General features: G+C 42.5%; 1 protein-coding gene across 1 annotated transcript in view; it reads left to right on the top strand.

Annotated features, from left to right (window-relative positions):
- LOC308314722 (neural-cadherin-like) overlaps positions 1–22339 on the top strand; it is a gene marked incomplete at its 5' end in the record, with an annotated part of 230491 nt that overhangs the window by 61090 nt on the left and 147062 nt on the right. The window contains 3 exons of the mRNA XM_080762381.1: positions 2392–2596; positions 6354–6465; positions 20820–21069. Of these exons, the coding sequence (XP_080618507.1) occupies positions 2392–2596; positions 6354–6465; positions 20820–21069 (567 nt within the window). The remainder of the gene's footprint in view (positions 1–2391; positions 2597–6353; positions 6466–20819; positions 21070–22339) is intronic.

Here is a 22339-nt window from a genome sequence, read left to right as displayed (position 1 = left end):
ACTTATACTAGCACTTGATTGCGTTAACATAATCTAACTGTTATATTATGTCAACAATCATTACAGCAATCATTTACTTACTTACATTAGACAGAAAATAGTGGCAGAAATGTGCATGTATCTAGTAAAATACGTCCACTTTCCCATGAGATGAACACAGACCTTCTCCCCACTTCCTCCAGTGACTATTGCAATGAAGTGATTTTCCCTAGAAATGCGGCCTGTTCGAGCGCGTGTCATTTTTCTTTTACAATTTTCGGTTGCTAACACAGGACAGTGTGCAACAAACCAGACCTAATGAAAAATGAAACAATTTGTCTTATTGATACGACCAGAGCTTTTTAGAGGACTTTAGGTGTGAAAGGCACCCGAGTGTTGCGCAGAACGTGGTGCTTATCGATTGCTGTTCCGCCCCGCTGGCTGCAGGCGCATTCCAGCCGACGAGGTTTCCAGTACACAAGGTCACGTGGTGTCAATCGGCCAATCACCAAAAGGTCACGCAAACGTCACTTTTCTTTTTTCCTTTTGTGTAGGAAAGGTTAGAAAACTTGATATTTACTCACAACTCATAATAATGTGTCCGCGACCCAAAGGGATCCTACATTTGGGAAAAAGTGCATTGACCGGGCGCGTGACGTGTACAGTAAATCGCTTCACGTTTAGGCCTCATGTGATTCCCTTTTAGCACAGTATTGACAAAAGAACGGCTCAATTTGGATTCAGAACATATTGGACTGGATAAAAAAAAAGAAACGCTTCAGAGCACTGACGAGTGCCCAATATTTCTGGTTTGAGGGGTTTGATCGATCATCAGTCAGTGCTGGCGTGTGTCAAATATTATTTTGCTGTCGGGTGGAAACCTTTTATGTCCAAAACTGTTACTTTTCAGGACATTATTTTGTCACAAGCTCTCGTTAATGCTTTTCATTGGTTTAATAAATCCCACAGCTAGCTCCACTGTGTAACTTTCCACTTCTGCCCCGGATTTGAACCCAGGTCTTCTGCGCAAGTGCTGACATTTCTTGATTGAACTAATAGAGCCGGCCTGCTTGCTCAGGGATAAATTAAAACTTGAACCTTTCAGGTCCAAATTTGTGTCAAACCAAAAGCGGGATCGTGTCATAGGTCATGTCTCGCCTAGAGACAGGATCTAAAGGCCCTTTTACACTGGCAGCGAAATCCAGCCTGAATCAGATCTGTGCCACATCCAGATTGGAATCCGATTTGTTTAAATAAGTCTAAACGCAAACAAGTCACATTGAATCAGACTTTTACAAATGCGACTTCTTGAGACACATTCAGAGGTGGTTTCAAATCTGATTCAAATCTGATTTCAGGACATCCGTCTCAGTCTGAACGCAGTAACCTGATCTAAATTGGATTCCATGTGACTTGTTTGTGTCACAGATCTGATTCAGGCTGGATTTGGCTGCCAGTCTGAACACACATATATGTGACAGTAGCCGCTGTCAATAAATTTGGTGCAGGTGATTCTTTTTGTGTGTTGGAGTTTGGAAGCGCTCGTCAAAGTCACTGAACGGCCCTGCGTACCACCTGTTTCGAATTTGCACATAATACAGAGAGAGAGAGAGAGAGAGAGAGAGAGAAGGGCAGGGTGTTCACACGGGTGTGATTTTTATGAAACAAACACTTTGTAGATTGAAAGAGGATAATTCAAGCTTGACCTACAGCTGCAAATTCCGTCGTTTAATACAAGCAGATCGGAATTTCGATTTGGATCTGTCAATGGAGGGTATATGCAACTCTAGATTCATCCCAAAACAATCTAGTGTTGCAAATTGCAGCTGCTGTGACAGATCTGATCTGGTCACTTGCAAATGCAGTGTGAACGGTCGGGCCAAAAGATCCGATTTTAATTGGATTTGACTGGATGTGCACTGCAGTCTAAATCGGACCTTAATGTCTCAATAGAGGAGCAGGGAGACAAAATACAACCACCCCAATTGTACACGTTATATTGTATTTACATACTCTACCATACAGATTGGATACAATTACTGTACATTTTATTCATTCAAAAAGTTTAGTTTAATCACTTTTACTTTGACAAAAATCTAATTCAGATCGGCTATTTACCATAGTATAACGGCAGGGCTCCAAAAAACGAACCGGGGCAATTTGAATGCAGTCACGCAACGCAACGCGGGCAGTGGAGCCACCCTTCATTGATTAAAAAGGGAACATTCCCTGTGGTGACGGGTGGAGCCCCGGTGTGACACAGTAGGGAATTAATTTACCCCCCCCCCCCCGTCTAAAATAAAAATAGAATAATAAAATATATTTTTTATAACATACAAAGTTAAGAAGAAAGAAATATGGAGATACGAGGTTTCAGCCCTGACAATCAATTCTTTCCTCTGTCTCCTGCAGCTTCCTGGTGGTGTTTGCCATTTCCTTCCAGAAGCTGTCCCTCGGCTATAGCCTGCTGATCAATCCCAGCAGCCTGTTCAGCATCCAGCCGGAGACGGGAGAGATCAGCCTGACCAGAGCTCTGGACTACGAGAGCGACCAGCGGCGGTACCTGCTGATGGTCAGGGCCAGTGAGGACCCCAGTGGCCTGAGCACTGCCATAGAGGTTGGTTTCATCCATTAAATCACTGGTCCTCAACCTTTTTATACCAACTGATGTTAAATACAGGAGCGTATACCTTCCCCATCCTATTCAGCTATACACAGTAACAGTTAACACAGAAGGGACATTTCATTTATTAGTATTTTTTTTGTTGTTGCTTTTGTTCCATACCTAAGCCAATAATGCTGCTGCTTTAACAAACTCTGGCGAAAGGACCTGTCAATGGGCCCCGGTGCAAATAGGTTGTGGTTGTGGGGGTAGGGGGGGCGGGGGTCATTGGTTTGGGGCAATCTGTAAAATATTCAATCAATCTGTATGTATGTTTACAGGTTAACAGATACATCTGTATGTATCTGTAATCAGAAATGACTTGGACAGATGGAAAAAACTTGACAAAATAGGCTACAGCTGAGCTATGTTGTGCTGCTGACAGGCAGCGCATGAACACAGTAACACACACATTGAAACAAGGGCCGGGCTGTGGTAAAGCTATAGAAAATGAATTAAATCCACACGTCCAGTCGAGTAAGAGTCTTTATTAATAAAAATAGTGCTCCGCAGCAGCAGTAATTCATTTTCTATATGTTCTTTTGGAATCTGCACCCAGCACACGCCTGAAACTATATAAAACTGTCTGAGTAGAGCGGGCCTTTTCCCCTGAAGTGAACTGTGGTAACAACAGTGACATCACTGACGAAACCTTTGTGTTACTCTTCCTGCGACCGATAACCCCTGAAACCAGGCTTTCACTGACCGTTGTCTTGACTCTTTTTTCCCCCTTCTACTTCCCCCTTCATGGGCCCCTTGGGGGCGCTGGGCCCCGGTGCATTGCACCGGTTGCACTGTCGATATATCTTCGCCACTGACTCTGTCTAATGTGATTAATCTGTTCTCAAATCTTCTATTAGCAGCTAGGTGTGCTGTCATGCTCATTTCAGCACAGCTAGAGAGCCAATTTCAACCAATTCCCTGGTCAGAAGAACTACCTTGTAGTAGTACCACCAGAGGGGAGCTCAAGTACCACTATAGTGGTACTTGAGTACTTGAGTGGTATATACTTGACACGTACCACAGGTTGAGAATCACTGGGTTAAATAAAGACATTCTTAACACTGACAGTATGAATGGAACCACATGTATCCGTCTGGTTGCATCTATACACTGTCAGAGTTACAGTGAATTTACACTCATGATGTGTAATGATGTGTGATGACACACACATGCATGGCACGCATGAAAGAAACGCACACACGCACGCACACTCGCACCCATGCATGCACGCACGCACGCACAGAGGAACAGTGTAAAAATGAGATCGGATTTTGTCACTCATATATAAAGTTAGCCAAGTTGAGCTGAGGTTCACTGTGATCATATTAAGTCAGTCTGGGGAAAACAATACTCATATTGTCGCCAAATCCAAATCTTAGTACATAGTACCGGTACTCTAAATTGATTATTTAAGTACACTTAAAGGAGCATTCAGTGTTTTGGGTGATTTGGAAAACCCCCCGGTCTGCCCCGGTAAAAAGATGTGCACATGCACACACTACAGTGGGGGGACACGCAACAGGCCAACAGCACGCACACCAAGGCCCGCCCCCGCTCGATAATGATTGGCGGAAGGCCCCCCTCTATCCTGATTGGATGAAGCCTGGGCCACCTAGCCAAAAACGTAACCTAAGGTTTTTTGACCCCCAGGGGCTCACTGGGGACAGGTAGGAAGTCCTTATGGTCAGCACACTCTATAGTAGGGAGGATTATCACAATAAAACACAAAATAAGTGGTATTTGAATTAAGTGAAATCACTGAATATACCTTTAATGCAAACACACGTAGTACTTGTTACAATTAAATTATGTAAAACTTGGGTTGACCAAGTAAAAGTAAATGAAAGCATTTGTACTGCCAAGTTTAGTTGACTTCATAGTTGCCAATATCTTTTAGCAAGTTGAGAACTGGTGACGCACCATCTTTGTCACAGTATCATACAGTCCATGGTGAAATACAGGGGCAAGATGTATTTCTTGGGTTGTTTTGCCTTAAGTCTGATGTCATCTCTCTTGTAAGAGGTTGCATGTACTGGTAGTTATGACAACCATGTGTGCGCCAGTGATAGTGTGCATATGACGCGCGCGCACGCACGCAGGCGAACACGCACCAACACACACACACACACACACACACACACACACACACACACACACACACACACACACACACACACACACACACACACACTAGCCCTGAAGAACTAGCAGCCCAACACTCTCCACAAATCCAGAATACAGTAGATGGTTTAAGAGCTTACAAAACAGACTGGAGACACAGAGTGCAATTTTCAGCTTTTTTCCATAGGCCCCAGCCATCTACAACAGCATTTATCCTATCCAGGCACACTGAAAGTGGTTTTCAGTAGGGGGGCTGTTATGCGCCTTGTGAGGTTTCAGTGTTCACAATGAAACCCATGTGCAGAATAAACTGAAACACTAACAACCAAAACACTGCATGGCGGTGGCACAACAACAACACAACAGCACAGCGGCAGTAAGAGGAAAAAGGATGTGTGCATACTTTAACCCCTTTAGACCTGAGGCCGATTTGAACGCCTTCCAAATCCTGATCAAACTACCGGGCACCGGTCTATATATGCTGTAAATTAAAGACATTTGCCTTATCTGGCTCCAAAGTTCATGTCTGACAGCCTACTGTTGCTTTGCACATGCCTTTGAAGCCTTTCAGCTACTGCAGTTTTGTCAACCAGGGATGTCTGTTTTCGGAGTAATGGAAAGTCTAGTATTATTTGGCCAGTAGACTATAGGATTATTTCGCCTTTGTGTAGCTATCCATTCTAGAGTGGAGACAGAAGCACTCTGTGTGCATGCATTTTGTTTTGTTTTGGGTCCCAAGCCTGTTGCCACAGTAAGATTTTGATCTGCCTCCCCGGTCTCAGAAATACACAAAACGTGAAAAGGGATGAAGATACAATTCATTGTTTTTTTGTTGCTGCTAATCTTAAAAAACGTCCTTCACCATGGACCGTTTTCCAGTGAAATTCAGATATTCAGTGTCATTGCAAATTCTTAATTTAAAGATTTTGTTTGACAGTCTTCATGATGTCTTGCTTTTATTAAACCCCAGAGATTTAGAGGGAAAGGGGATCTAGTTCAGCCGAGTACTGTGAATGTGGACATGGTAGCTCTGGGGCTGCTGGGTAAACGGATCCTAGGTATCTCAGGACTATTACTCTGCTGTCATTTCACACTGTACGCATGGTGCTGACAGAGAGATTATAGGGCACAGGGTGGCTATAGGCCTTTGTTGAAAACACACACATTTGAGGACACACATACTCAGAACATTTCTATTTTTGACTCAAACCATGAAGTGGAAGATAAAATGTGCATCGGACTGGCAAGATGAGGAAATTTGAAGTGCAATTTAGCTTGAGGTCAGCCTCCTGTACAGAGAATTATCTGCGGCTGTCTTCTAGAGTTAAGAGTTATTAAAATCACTCTAATTGTATATCCCTGTCTTAACCTCATCACCCCTCTTCTCTTCTCTTCTCTTCTCTTCTCTTCTCTTCTCTTCTCTTCTCTTCTCTTCTCTTCTCTTCTCTTCTCTTCTCTTCTCTTCTCTTCTCTTCTCTTCTCTTCTCTTCTCTTCTCTTCTCTTCTCTTCTCTTCTCTTCTCTTCTCCCCTTCCATCCTCTACCATCCCCTCCCCTCCACTCACCCCCTATATTTCCGCACTACCCAGGTCCAGGTATCGTTAACGGATGAGAACGATTGTGTCCCTGAATTCCTCCAGTCCATCTACAGCGTGGACGGCGTCCCAGAGACAGTAACCACGGCAACCTCTCTGCTGCAGGGTGAGCCTCCCCCTGACACCTTAAATCACATCCATCAACTTCCTTTAAGCACATAGCACTATTATTGTCTTCTATAGAAATACAACAGCCCCCATTTCCATTTCAATGGAAAGACAGTTGAAAATTGAATTCCTTTTAACAAGCTCTTTGCATGCTGAAAGGCGCCTAGTCAGAGTCCTAATTACAGTATAAATAGAGGACTAAAAAGAAACTCTGCGGTACAATGTTACCCGGCCTACAGTGATGCGAGGCAGGGTATTCTAATTGCTGCTATCTGTCTGTCTGTGCGTCTGGGAATGGATGGCCGCATTTTCATCAAACTTGGTGAGAGATCAGCAGACTGTTCCGAACAGATGATGACTAATCACTTAAAGCTAAAATCCAGAACTTCTTTTGTGAATACAACTTTAGTGTAAGCACCCTAGTGTCCTTATTCTGGGGTGAGCATTTTGGTGACTAATCACAGACTGACAACCTGTCAACCAGCAACTCGTTGTGAGCATCTATATTGGAGATTCCTCAGCTTTTTATGTTTTTATTTCATTAATTAATGCCCTACTACTACTACTTCTTCATACAAGATGGTCAAGCAAAAGTAGCTGATCTACAAGCTCACAATGGTCACGATACAACGCATTGTGAGCTTGTAGAGCTTAAATAATAATAATAGTAATAATAATAATAATAATAACATTTAATTCTGAATTGTTGCCCATACAGCCTTGCCCAAAATAAGGTTGAAATTAATTCATTGTAGGGTTGAAATGGTCAGTGGTCAAGGTCAAGATACTGTATGTCTATGTACAAAATAATTTGAGAATGGATGGATGGATGCAGTTTCATAAAAGTTTGTGTAAACGAGATCATTAAAGGGGGATTTCACTTTCAAAGAAGATTTTCATGTCTACTCTGACTTGTGTGTGGTGTGTGCAGAGTAGACAACCTTTAAGTAAGACCTTCATTTATTCTCATTAGTCATTCATTATCATAATATTATGAATATTATGAAAAGTAGGTCATTGTTTCTTTCTTAGACTTTAACATTGAAATAACTAAAGGGAAATCAAGGTCTCCTCATTCATAAGGACAATATGAGTCACCAAAAGCAGTGACATCAAATGAATATTAAATTAAACATTGAATCAAGCAACTTCTGGGGTGCACACAAGAGTTGATATAAAGTGATCTAAAGTGAAATTTAGCTTTTAAAAGTTTTTGGTTGATATCACCAACGGTAAATGTCACAGTTAAGGTCACGCATACATAAACGGTGTTATCTCAGGAAACAGAGGTGTTGAGGCAGGGATTGCATATTGTCGCTATGAGGCAGAAACCTTGTTTCTCCATATTTAAATGTGAAGTTTCTCTAATATTTCTTTTTTTTTGGTAAATGAATTACTTACTTTGTCAGCCACATCAGCCAGCATGCTATATTTCGATGAACCCTAACACTTGAACAGGTGGTCGCTTTTTTTTTCTTTAAGATTAGTTTTTGGCTTTTTGACTTTATGATCGTTATTAGTGAAGACAGACAGGAAAGTGGGAGAGAGAGAAGGGGAGAGACACCCAGCAAAGGTCGTCATGCCATGAATGGGACTCGAACACGCAACGCGCTGTCAGGTCTAAGCCTATATCTGGCATGCCCCTGGAGCACTAGGCCAGCAGTGGGCGGCCCAAACAGGTGGTCGCTTTGACAAAAATGGTCGAAGAACAGAGAAAACCTACGTGTTTATCGATCGTAGTGGAAATGCAAATTCTGTGACTACTTGAAAGGTAAAGAAAATCTCTGTCAGGGGTTATATTATTTTTTTATTTACTCTGGCTGTGAATAAGTTAACACAAGCTTCTGACTAAACTATGAATATGACCATGCAGAGTTATCGGTATTATACACGACTTGTCCTGTTATTATCATTCATACTTTAGTTGTAAAAGCACTGCAGAGTTTTTTCCATCAGCAAAATGTGCCAGGTAATGAGATCTATATGCCTGCAAAATGTGGTGTCATTTTAATGAAAGGCAAATGCTACACCACATTTGCTATACAAGTTGTCAAAACTTTTTTCTTACAATAGATGGCTGCCAAAGTATGTCAGCTGTTTTTATTCAACCATAATTTTTTTAATAGCCAATGGGCGATATTGACAAAATCAAATATCACAATATCCCTTGACCAAATAAACCCCTGATAATGATATTGTGATAATATCGTAGTGTGATCAGCGTGAGGGAAATAAAGTGAGGGGACATTGGTGGCTGGGACATTTGCACCTCACTTAAGTAATAAATAAGGAAATCAGAATAAATTGTGAGAATAATAATTTGATATTATACACATAGAGTATATGTTCCGAGATCTAACTGGAGCCAACATTTAAAAAGAAAAGGAAAAAGATAGACGCACCCGGTCGGCACCCATTATTTTATGGAGCCGACAAACCTAAAATGATGTTCTGACTAACATAGCCTGCGAGATGTCAGCTATATACACTCCATACTGTAGCAGCCTACAATAAGACAATGTCAATGACATGCACCTCCATGAATAAGAAATCCATGATCACACTATAACTGACGGGGAACAAATTTGTTCCCCCATAATTGCGCTACAGTAATCTGATCCCTGGTCAGTCCGTCATAGCAGCACTTGATTCTTGCAGCCCGAGCCTTGCGGCGGGCATCTGCTTCTTTCACACCCACAGTTATCATACCAACGATTTTTTTGTGTATTAGCTTGCCTTGCCTTGTCTGGCACCTAGTTGATCGATGTTGAGTGTGAGAGAGCAACTGCATGTAGCAAGAAAACAGAACGATCATTGCTGCTGCGAGAGGCAAGCATGCAGCCAATACACAACGACAACTGCACTAGTCCAACGCCGGTCGGGAGAAATAAATAAATAAATAGAGTAATAGTGTCCTCCCAGTAGTGTGGGGACATTCAGACTATTGGGATGATATGGACATTCTTGGCCGATACCGATAGCGGATGTTTGTATATGTATGTATGTTTATTTAGTTTTTGTTGTTTGGGCCAGGGAAATCAATACATGAAATAAATGTTCAGAATCTATAGCTTGGTAGGCTGCAGATAACCAATAACACCAACATAGCCAACGCAAAGTTTTATTTGCCGATACTGATATTGACCAATAATGCCCAATTGCGATATGTGTTCGATACATCTGTGCATCCCTAATTCTGACCCTTCTGACCCCCCCCCTTCCCCTCCGGTGCCTATGAATGTGATAATAATATACACACTCATTTTCTTTTGCATTTGCTTCCCTGATCCAAAGAACAAGAGATAAGGCTTGCAGAGTCTCATTTCAAATCTCTCTCTCCTCTAACCGTTTTAACTTTAATCTATTCTTAATCTCATTTAATCTGTTTTGTTGTGTTTCATTGCCTCATTTCATTTGTATTGATTCTTATGTGAAGCACTTTGTAACTATTTTGAAAGGCGCTATACAAATACAGCCCATTATTATTATTATATTATATATCTGTATTATATATTATAGATTATTATTATGTTCTAACAGATAAAAGGAGCTTCAGTAGGTAGCCTCAAAGACTACAAAAAAGAATGTTACACAGTCACAGTATCACTTTAAGCTTCAGTAACTTGACATTTCATCATACAATCGTAATCAAGTGCAATTGGAAGCCAAGCGAAACCCCCATTTTTGGTCGGAGTAGAATGCGGTTCTTTGCTGCGCATTAGGATTCGAATGATGCTTCACACCTGCCAAACGAAGCGCACTTTCTGACAATGTGCAGCAGGATTCGTTTTAATCGCAGTAAAGCTTTCTGGTGTGAATGTCACCTAAGATTGCCATACCACATTGCCATGTTAAAAGTCAAGATTCCCTTTATCAGGTTCTTATAGACTGTTTCCATGATATGCTTGCTCACTCTAAAGGAGTAGGTGGAGGCGTTGGTTACAAGTTTAAAATAATCTGGCCAGTATTTTTCACTGAAATTGAGTTTGCTGTCAATATATGTGCCTAAGTATTTAAAATTGTCCACTACCTGCACTATATGTCCACTAATTGTGATGGACTGCACAGGTTCCTTTTCATGAATGACAAGTTATTTTGTTTTTGTCACATTGATCCCTAAGGAGCTTTTATCACACCAGTTCTGAAGAGATGACACATCCTCCCCGCTGTGTCCCCCTTCTTCAGTAAGGCAACCAGGGCCATCCGCATATTTGAACAAATGAAACATATCCTGGTCTAACAAGTAGAAAAGTAAGGGGGATAAGATAGTCCCCTGTGGAGCACCGGTGTTAAGCACAGTGATGTCGGACAGAGTATCATTAACACGGACATGTCAGCTAGGAAGTCTCTGACAAAATGGATAATACCTCCAATTACCCCTGTCAATGAGTCTCTGCAGAAGAGTGTGTATCTGCAGAAGGGTGTGTATCTGCATGCTGTTGAAAGCAGAGGTAAAATCAATAAAAAGCACCCTGGCAAAGTGGGAGGTGACTTGGAGATGCTTTGACAGGGTGTTAAATCCTCTCTGACTTTTATAAGCACATTGGAGATGATCTAAGCTGTTAGAAACCATGGCTGTGATTTGTCAGCTTATAACTCTTTCAAAACATTTTCCCAAAATGGAAGTAAGAGCAATGGGCCTGAAATCTTTTAGTTCAGTGGCTCCAGGCTTCTTGGGGAGAGGCACAATACAAGACATTTTCCATAAGTTGGGCATTGTTAGAGAGTCAAGCAAATACTGGAATAGCATCTACCTCTAGTCTACACTCTACCTCTAAGGCCATCTGGCCCAGGGGCCGAGTTGGGCTTAATACAGGAAAGGCTAGCTACAATTTCATTTTCACTGAGTGTGATAGGGTCATACTCTGGAATGGACATACACACACTATCACGCTCAGCACTGAAGTCATTCTTATCAAAACGGCTGAAAAATATATTTAGATCATTAGCATCTAAAAAAATTCAAACGGTTCTCAGCACAGAATGTGCAGCAGCTCATTACAGTATTGTGTTGTGTATCTTTTGTAGCGTTACCTTGTCAAGGCCGACACTATACTTATCCAGGGTGCCGTATGGCTTCTGCTAATTGCAGCTGCAGTAACAATGCATATTATCCAATTAATATGCACAAACATTATAATGTGTTATACATACTGTTACATAATCGGGTGATTATGGTAATTCAGTCACATGCTGTTTTACTGTATAGAGGAAGGTATAGTCAACTTTTGTTTGTTTCTCTGGGTTGCCCCATACAGCCATTTCTGGTCATTATATAATTTAAGTAACCTTACCTTTAAGTTCTGTAACATACGGCTCGAGCAGCCCAGTAAACCCACTAAACTATCACACTAGTAGTACGTCATGGATAGAATATAGATATATTTATATATTTAATTATTTATACCCTTGTAATTAATTGCATCGTATTTTTCTATTGAAATATAACCTTGTTAAAGTATGGTGAATAAACTGCAGTTCACGTTCCAACCTTTTTTGCATCTTTTAATAACCCCTAGACATTAGGGAATGTAACGCAGACAAATAATAATAATGAATTGCGCTTTACAATGGTTCATTCATTGGTTCATTCATTCATACATTGGGAGGTGAATGCACAAACAAACATATGCACAAACATTAACGTGTTATACGTGTGTTATACTTTACATACAGTACATTACATGCATTCATCAACTATTGCAGCTCATCAGATCATTTTGACTAATCGTTAATAGTTTAAATTAGTTTAGCCTCTCTTGGAAATGTGTGTGGAATTATCCCTTGAGATTTATACCAACTCATCTTATATACAAGTGAAAAGGTGTACCCATACTCATTCTTCATGCTCTATCTCCGACCGAACCACACTTTTACCACACATCTCTATATGCAACATAAATTCGCCACCCTCCCCGAACTGACATAGCCTATTTTTTAGCCGTTCAAGTTTCTTATTTACTCTGCAAATATTACTTTTATGAAAATCACGATCGAGCCAGCAGATAAACGGGTGCCACAACACGCCGAGAAACAAGGAATTTAACCACGCTACTTGCATACACTGCAACTCGCTTACAATTCGCAAACCTGGCAACACTGCCTGCCTCTTACGTCACCAGCTCTGCTCCTCCTGGCCTCCGTAGTCCGTCGCGCTCACAATCTGTCGCAGCCATCTTGCTTTTCTTTTGGATGGGCGAGTGGACATTTAATGCTAATAAATTAATTATAGGTCCAGCAAGCAAATCATGATGGTCTGATTGTGCTCAATAGGTCACAATAACATTCCGAAATTAGGTGTTGTGTTTTGTATGGCATTTTCCCCAGTAGTAGTTGCATATCTATCTCAGCTTTTGCCTGATAGCACACATGCTAACGTCAGCAGCCATAGCAACATACAGTGTGCGCAGACATAACATGAGTTGTTTACAACACAAACACACGGCCTTTTCACCACGCAATACACACAACAGCTCGGGAGTTATTAAACCGAACGTGGACGCTGTTTCAGTGTTACATTTGCTGCGCATATCGGAATAATTGTAACGGCATGCATGATAAATGTAACAACGCTAAAAAACACCATTAAACATATCGTTTTCACCTTAAAGCTATTACATTTCATTGAAGCAACTCCTTAGCATTGTTTTCATACCATGGATGTGATAAGATAATGTATCAAACATAAGGGAAATATTAAATAGGATCGGGTGTACCAGTTTGGCCATTTCTTTTTTTTCAATGGGGCAATACATTGATTAAACAAACGTTTGATTGATTGAGTTGTACAACGTTATACAACCCTAAACTAATTTTAGAATACACTACACAATACAATACAATTTTAGAACATATTTTGCACGTTCCATTTTTTTACTCAGAGATCCCTTTAGCTACACATGTAATATTTCCAGGCAACGGACCTACACATGTCAGCTACCATAAACCACTTCAAGTTATTAGGACGAAATAACTGACAGGAGTGACGGTGCTGTGCTGTGAGTAAACTAATAGGGGAGAGCCGCCAAGGATGTAACATTTTGCACGTTTCATTCTTTTACTCAGAGATCCGTTTAGCTACACATGTAATATTTTCAGGCAACGGACCTACACATGTCAGCTACCATAAACCACTTCAAGTTATTTTTTTGATAAAACAGGTCGGGAGTTATTCAACCGAACGTGGACGCTGTTTCAGTGTTACATTTGCTGCGCATATCGGATCAATTGTAACGGCATGCATGATAAATGTAACAACGCTAAAAAACACCATTAAACATATCGTTCTCAGCTTAAAGCAATTACATTTCATTGAAGCAACTCCTTAGCATTGTTTTTATACCATGGATGTGATAAGAAAATGTATCAAACATAAGGGAAATATTAAATAGTATCGGGTGTACCAGTACCAGTTTGGCCATTTCTTTTTTTTCAATGGGGCAATACATTGATTAAACAAACGTTTGATTGATTGAGTTGTACAACGTTATACAACCCTAAACTAATTTCAGAATACACTACACGATACAATACCATTTCAGAACATATAATATTGGCCAATATGTCAAATATGTAAATATTACATATAATGGCATTGAATGGAAGCGGACCATTTGTAACACATGTTACAAATGACCCGCTTTTGCAAGTTTTCTTTGCAGTTGCTTACAGACCAGAATGAACGTGAATTCCGTCTAAACACGATGCAAACTAATGAAGAACATAAGCATGAACACATCCATGTGGATTTTTATTCACCAACACCAAAGACAAAAATTGTACCACACATATACTCCAGGTGTAAAATTAGACGCATTTTGAAGGTAAACACTTCAAACTTCAAACTCCTGGCCACGTAGAGTACGTTGCTGTACACATACTGACGCGATGGCGTCATGGTGGCGTTGACCAATCAAGATATAACGTCCATGTTACAACCGTGAAGCGTTACAACCTTGGCGGCTCTCCCCTACATTTGTTACTAACATTAGGTTGTGGCGAAGTAGACACGTGGCCAGCAGATACTGTGTTTTGGACAAACAGGCTAGGTATTGGTGTTGATTTGGGTCAACTGGACAAACAGCGTGGTGTTGTTTTGTGTCTGTGTTTGTGTTGGAGCGCCTCAGTGTGGCCGTACAGGTCATGTGCAACCTCTTCCACAGAGAGATGGAGACACTAAATCTCAGCTGGACAAACATGTTTGCATGCATGCATCGCTGCCTTGCATGCTGTGTGCTACTGTTGAGTCTGTCACTTACTTTGACTGATTTATGGCATTGTCTTTCTGTTAAAATCCAACTATGTTAATTTAAGAACTCTGGGCATATAGGTCATTGTTTATTCACTGTGCACACGTGTAGCCTATTGTATGTCAGACTGTATGTCTGTCCCACAGTCACAATCCTTTAGTACTTAGGCTGTGGAAATATTCAGGACAAAACAATGGTACATTTCCAATAACCCATTCGTTACTACATGTGGAGTCAACTCCCGCCATTTATTTCTTCCCATAGTGCGTGGCAAAGTCGCTCTGGGATGAGTGCGCGCGTAGCGCGCACGAAATTCTAGTTTTCAACGACAGAAAGACGATAGTTATAATGCCTGAAGAACGTCAGTAGACCGAAAGCTTGCAAAATAAATACTTTGATTGTACGCAGATCCGAGTGTGCAGAGCTTCCCTTTATTTTTCTCAACGACAGTAATACAAAATAAATAAAAATAAATGTCTAATCGTTCGTGTGTGTGTGTATACACACACACACACACACACACACACACACACACACACACACACACACACACACACACACACACACACACGATTAGACAAAACCTATGAACTTTATTTACCCAGGGTACGGTGCTCATTTTCAGCAACTCCCTGTACATGGAAGCACACAGACAGACACACACACACACACACACACACACATTGAAACCTGGGAGCTGAGCAGTACAACCACAGTCTTATACTGTGTACTGTTGGCCACTAAGCAGCTCCTCTGGAGCTGCTTGGGGTTCAGTGCCTTTCTCTTGGGCACTTCAGCGGTGTTGAGTGATGACCACTCACTCTCCCACCCAGATTTTCCTGCTCGTGCAGGGAATCGAACCAGAAATCTTCCGGCAACAAGGGCACTCCTCTAACCTTTAGGCCACCGCTGCCCTGCATGTGACATTGTAGATCTGTTATTTTTACCCCAGAATAGGGACTCTAGGGTTCATGTGGGTTCACTTAAAAAACAACCATGTGACAAATACAAAAACAAGCAACAACAACATCAAACAATAAGACAAAAATCAAGCTGAGTCTTGATAATTAGAAGATAAATAAATTATTTTAAATGGTGAAGATAATTGAAATGTCTACATTTAAAATAATGTAGCCAATTTCGCTGTCTTCTTATGATGGGAGAGGGCAAAATAATGTGTTAATACATCCTACATTGATGAGTTGTGAACAACCCAGAACAAACCTGCATATCATAAACTACAGAATATTGCCGGAATGAAAATTTGTTTTGGATGCAGCCTGATATACAACATCAGCATAATTGCATATTGGCAAATTGACATAACACATTGTTTTATGCCGTGAAGTTTTATCTTATGAAGAAGTGAAGCAAAATGAAGCATTGTGTCACAGAACAGCACATAATGGAAACTGTTCCTGTTCATTTCCATATTGTCTCTGTCGAGTGTCCAGAACCGTTCCTTTTTATTGTTGTAACGAAACAAAGTAGTAATGGAGTAATAGCCAAAAATCCACCCACTAACAGTATTTTATTTTTGTTTTTAATTACCTCACATAATATGTATCTCCACTATGATTGATCCCCCGACCGTTGAACGGATGGGACAAACACACACACAAACAAAATCATAAAATGTTTGATAAACATTGATCTAAAATTTAGACATAGGAGAGGAGTATGATTCTGTTTAGACGCTAAACGGTGTCATTATTCATTATGTTTGGTTGTGCGGCTCAGCTGTGTTGTTGTCATCAGAAATAGATGTTAGGCCTACTTAACATGATGCTTCAGAGGAACCGACGTGCCACGTCTCAAACAACATTTATTTGTTTCCTTTCCCCACGTCTCTAAACAACATTTATTTGTTTCCTTTCCCCTCACATCATTCCCTCCATGTATCCTCAGTGGGCGGGACTAAGAATGCAAGGAAAGGAAGCAAGTGAGGGAAGCGAGATTTTCATTTAGAGAGTCAGAGACCATCTAGCCTAGTCGATACCCAGGCTTTCATTTCAGAGACCATCAGAGTCAGACAGTCAGGTCTCCTCGGCTGGGACCGCCGCCGAGGAGACAGAACATTGTGAAAAACATCACCAAAAGAACGATGAGTAATTATGGAAAAAAAGGACCGGGAAGAAGTGCTGATTTAATGCTTGAGCGACTAAAAGTGGATCATGTTAACTCTTATCTGATTGGATAAAGTTTTATGAGATACATTCATTACAGTTTTGACTTTATTCCAAGATTGTTTAGAATTTTTAAAGTCATGAGCAAGAGATTCTTTTTAATGGTCACATGGATTTGGCAGGGTTTTGCTCATTATTTTTCAACTGTCGGTACATTTTCCAGTCAGCACTGCAGGATCCTTGAACTTGAATATGGGCCTATCCCTGTGCCTGAAAATACTCTTAAGATCACAAGTTAGAAGTTATCCAGGGAAGATGACTTCCTTTGATTTTGGTACTGTTATGTTGAAGGAAACATGTTTACCTATGACTTCACTAAATTCACTCACTCGTGCACTCACTCACTCACTCACTCACTCACTCACTCAAATCAACAAACATTGATTCGGTCGGGTTTTTCCACCACCTGACCGAGAGAACAACAACCGGTCAAGAAACCATGCACACACAGCAGTTTGCCACTCTAACCTTTACGGATATTTGGCTCTTCAAAGTAGCAATATGCTATTAGAAAGCGACCCCCGGCAGTCGGGAGCTCCCTCAAACCCGTCAATGTGCGTATGTTGCGTAAAACAACATCACACCACCAGCCTGGACTTAAGGAATATAATATAAACAAAAGACTTTGGGGCACAACTTCATATTTACTCTGCTCTGTAACCAACAAAAGTGCACGTGTTCTTACATCCACCATGTCAGCACTCGGTGAGTAATTGCTCATATGAAAAATGTCCTTCACATTCTGAACTGCAGCACACATGATGCCGTTGTAGATAAATATTTAGTCAATACAGAACCGTGCCAAAAAGGTTTTCGTGCATTTGCGAGTGCAAGCCCCGCACGCACTAGGGCTTTCACTTCTACTTGACTATAGGCTACATAGTTTACTAGTCGACTAGTTGTTTAAAACTGTGTAGGCTACATTGGTGACTATAATCTAGCACCCGCACGTGTGTGCATGTGTGTGCCCCTTTGATCAGAAAACCCACGGCTAATGAAGCCTATTTTCGCCTGAGGCAGTCATAACAATATATTTGTGTAAAATCAGTATCCAATCAAGCAGTGATGTGTAACACGATTGGGCTCACTAATGAACTCACTAATTAACTGACATATGCATGTTCATATTTTCAGCTGGTGCTGTGCTTATTTATGTAGGCGTACTTATTAACATGCAGTGTTACCTAAAATTACAGTCATGTATTATGGGGGCAGTGGTTAGATGAGTGTGTTTGTGACCAAAAGGTTCCCAGTTCGATTCCCCAGACCGGCAGGAATAATCTGGGCGGTGAAGTGAATGTTCACCACTTACCCCTCTCCCAACATCACTGAAGTGCCTTTGAGCAAGGCACCGGACCCTCCTACTATAGTCGGTGGCCAACAATATAAGAGGTTGTATACTGGGCACTAGTTGCCAGGTTTTGTGTGTGTGTGTGTGTGTGTGTGTGCGCGCGCGCGCGTGCGCCTGATATGTAATATTGGCTTTCACTGGCAGCAAACATGAGTGATTCGGATGAGAGCCCACAGTTTGATATAATGAAAACTCTGCAGTTTTTATCCACCCAGTGTAATAAAGCGTGGGGTTTTGGCTCAAACTAAGAGAAAACAATTCTTTAACGGGTAACGCACCATAAGTCAGAGCGCGGTGGTCACAAGAAAGAAATTCCAAAGTGTAAACAAGAAATCCCTCTTACTTTAGTTTTCATATACTTTAGTGTATATCTTTTATGTATTTAGTCTTCTGACATCCACTCCTACTCAACAAGCCATAGTACAAAACATCACATTTTCATCAAATATAGAGGCCCTCGGTTTTGGCTCTCTACACACATCACCCAATGTTCAGGAAACGAACCTGCCATGGTTTTAATCTGCTGTCGTTTTCAACCTGAACCAGAATAGTCCAGGAGCCGTGGGGTCAGGGGGTAAACGTGGTTTCGTCAGATATAGTTTTTTTTCTCAACTGATTCTTGTAGCCTGGGGTCACCTCTTAAGAATTAAAGAGGGTGCCCAGTGATATGCCTTGAGCATTTTTAATTATTAACTGCCTAATGCCCGAAACAAACAAATCCCAGAAAATAAAGCTTTTATGTCAAATTTTACCGAGCAATGTAGAGCAATGTTCGTTCCTACTCTCACCTATGGTCATGAAGTGTGGGTCATGATCGAAAGAATAACGTCGCAAATACAAGCGGCCATAATGAGTTTTCTTCGACGGGTGGCTGGCATCTCCCTTAGAGAGATAGAGAAGTTCAGTTACGCGAGAGAGACTCGGAGTAGAGTCGCTGCTTCTTCGCCTGGAAAGGAGCCAGCTTAGGTAGTTGGGGCATCTATAGGATGCCTCTTGGACGTCTCTCTAGGGAGGTCCTCGAGGCACGTCCCACTGGGAGGAGGTCCTCGAGGCACGTCCCACTGGGAGGAGGTCCTCGAGGCACGTCCCACTGGGAGGAGGTCCCCGGGGCACGTCCCACTGGGAGGAGGTCCCGGGGCACGTCCCACTGGGAGGAGGTCCTCGAGGCACGTCCCACTGGGAGGAGGTCCCCGGGGCACGTCCCACTGGGAGGAGGTCCCCGGGGCACGTCCCACTGGGAGGAGGTCCCCGGGGCACGTCCCACTGGGAGGAGGTCCCGGGGCACGTCCCACTGGGAGGAGGTCCTCGAGGCACGTCCCACTGGGAGGAGGTCCCCGGGGCACGTCCCACTGGGAGGAGGTCCCGGGGCACGTCCCACTGGGAGGAGGTCCTCGAGGCACGTCCCACTGGGAGGAGGTCCTCGAGGCACGTCCCACTGGGAGGAGGTCCCGGGGCACGTCCCACTGGGAGGAGGTCCTCGAGGCACGTCCCACTGGGAGGAGGTCCCGGGGCACGTCCCACTGGGAGGAGGTCCTCGAGGCACGTCCCACTGGGAGGAGGTCCTCGAGGCACGTCCCACTGGGAGGAGGTCCCGGGGCACGTCCCACTGGGAGGAGGTCCCGGGGCACGTCCCACTGGGAGGAGGTCCCGGGGCACGTCCCACTGGGAGGAGGTCCTCGAGGCACGTCCCACTGGGAGGAGGTCCCGGGGCACGTCCCACTGGGAGGAGGTCCCCGGGGCACGTCCCACTGGGAGGAGGTCCCGGGGCACGTCCCACTGGGAGGAGGTCCTCGAGGCACGTCCCACTGGGAGGAGGTCCCGGGGCACGTCCCACTGGGAGGAGGTCCCGGGGCAGACCAAGGCGCAGTTGATAATCATTCATCAAAATACCTCTGACCTTTAGATCTCCCAATGAGTACATTTTATAATTTGCTGACGTCATCTCCAGTCTCCAATCAGTGAACGACACTAGCCCGGAACATGGAACCTGATTGCAGCTTTCAGCAAGTATCATGCCATGTCGGGGACACATCACAAACCCAAGAACAGCTACAAACCCCATATCGTTCGTTATTTAATGTAGAAAATCTTTATGTTTAATTATTCTATATTCTTTCCTGGTGGTGTAAAACAAACGGTGTGGGCATTTAGGGGGTTATTAACAAAAAATGCTCAAGGGATATCACTGGGAACCCTCTTGAATTCTTAAGAGTTGACCCCAAGCTACAATAATCAGTTGAGAAAACAACTTTTTAGGTTCAGAACCTTCGGCTCCCGGACTAGAAAACCGCAAAAAAACAATAAGGTGCCTTCGGAAATTCTATGAAAATCTGCTCCGCTCTGGTTTTGGCATCATAGAGCGCTCTGATATCAGTTAATTTACAAGATGTCAGCATAGATGATATTCACTTATTTTGCCATTTTCATCTTTAAAAAAATCATTCGAAATAAAGGCATATTTCTGAACGTGCCGATGTTGCTATTTCTCTTACAGTCTCTCTTTTTCTCAGTCTCTCTCTCTCTCGCTCTTAATTTTCTCTCTGTTCTTTTGTTTCTGTCCCAACAGTATTAGCCAGTGACTGTGACTCGGGGTCGAACGCTGAGCTGACGTACTACACCCTGAGTCCAGACTTCAGCATCTCAGCCCACGGGACCATCTTCCCGGCGGGCCGGCTGGACTACGAGAGGCCCAACCACCTGTATGAGTTTGTGGTCATGGCGGTGGACAGCGGGGAGGAGCCTCACTCGGGCACCGCCACAGTGCGTCTGAGGATGGCGAACGTCAACGACGAGCCCCCAGAATTCTCCCAGCCAATGTGAGGATATTTCTCTGTTTGCTCCTACTTTATTTTTATTTTTACGATCAGTGGTTACCAAACAGCATGCCGAGGCACACTGGTGTGTTCGGAGTCCAGCTGTATCTTGTGATTTTGTGACAACCACATTATCATATTTGTCCTATATCAGTTTATGTGTATTAATCTTTGCAATACGGAGCCACATTCTATACCCTAAAATATATAGATTTTAACCACTTTTACTAGGGTCTCTATTTTGGGCATGTAATTGCAAGTGAACATTTTTGCTATGAATGCAAAATGTTGACTTTCCCATTGGTGTGCCATGGGTTACAAACAGTTTGAAAACCATTGATTTAGAGTACCCAATTGAGTTGTGGCAATTACAGTAAATCCTCCCCTCACATTTCTGTGTTGCCTCTGCTGGCTTACTGGCTCACCTGCCAGCAAGGAGCCTCCATTGGGAGAACATAGAGCCTCCTCCATCATACTCGCATACATTTAATAATAACATACTCATGATATAGCGGAAATATCTACAACATGGCTCATGGTAACATGTTTGGAGCTTGTAGATCAGCTATTTTCGCTATGTTTGATAATTTAGAAATTGTTTTCAATTTAAAGACCCTTTTCCGCAGCTGTCTAGTGGGGTCTAGTGGGGTGTTGGTGACAGGTGGACAGCTAGTGATAGCCTATGACTTTTGGATCCGCAAAACGCAGCGAAAAAACTCACCAGTGTGCATGTCAGATAGTGTCCTTTCTGTAATGAACTGATTTGAATGCTATATTAGCTAATTTAGCTGGGGAACCCCATTCAAAGCCCCCTGAGGTCCCCGGACCCCACGTTGAGAACTGCTGCCAACTGGGCGTCCTTGAAATTAAAAAAGTTTGAGAATCACTGACTTAGGACAATGCCCAAACCTGTTATTTCTTATATCCCTCATCCTACCCTACCCACCCCCCTGGAGCAGGTCGTTGAAGACACTGACAGTATGTGTCTTTCAAAGAACGCCCCGGTAATGGAGGTCAGGCAGAACATTGACATTATTGTCAACCGTGAAAATACTGGCTTAATATCAAATGCCAGGCTAATTAAACTTTCGGATAGGAGTATATTACCTCTTCAGCTCTCACTGAATACTAAAACAGTTTCAATCAACAGTCTAGTCAAGGTGTTAAATTATCAAGGGCACCCAATAAAAAAGTCCCTGACGTTCTCCCTTATTTTAGCTCTCATTCATTGAAGATTGAAATCCTGTCATAAGTCAATTATATGAGTGAGTGA

Source organism: Protomyctophum bolini (genome assembly GCF_963924005.1).
Source record: "Protomyctophum bolini genome assembly, chromosome: 4".
Classification (NCBI taxonomy): Eukaryota; Metazoa; Chordata; class Actinopteri; order Myctophiformes; family Myctophidae; genus Protomyctophum; species Protomyctophum bolini.
This window is presented reverse-complemented; position numbering and strand designations above follow the sequence as displayed.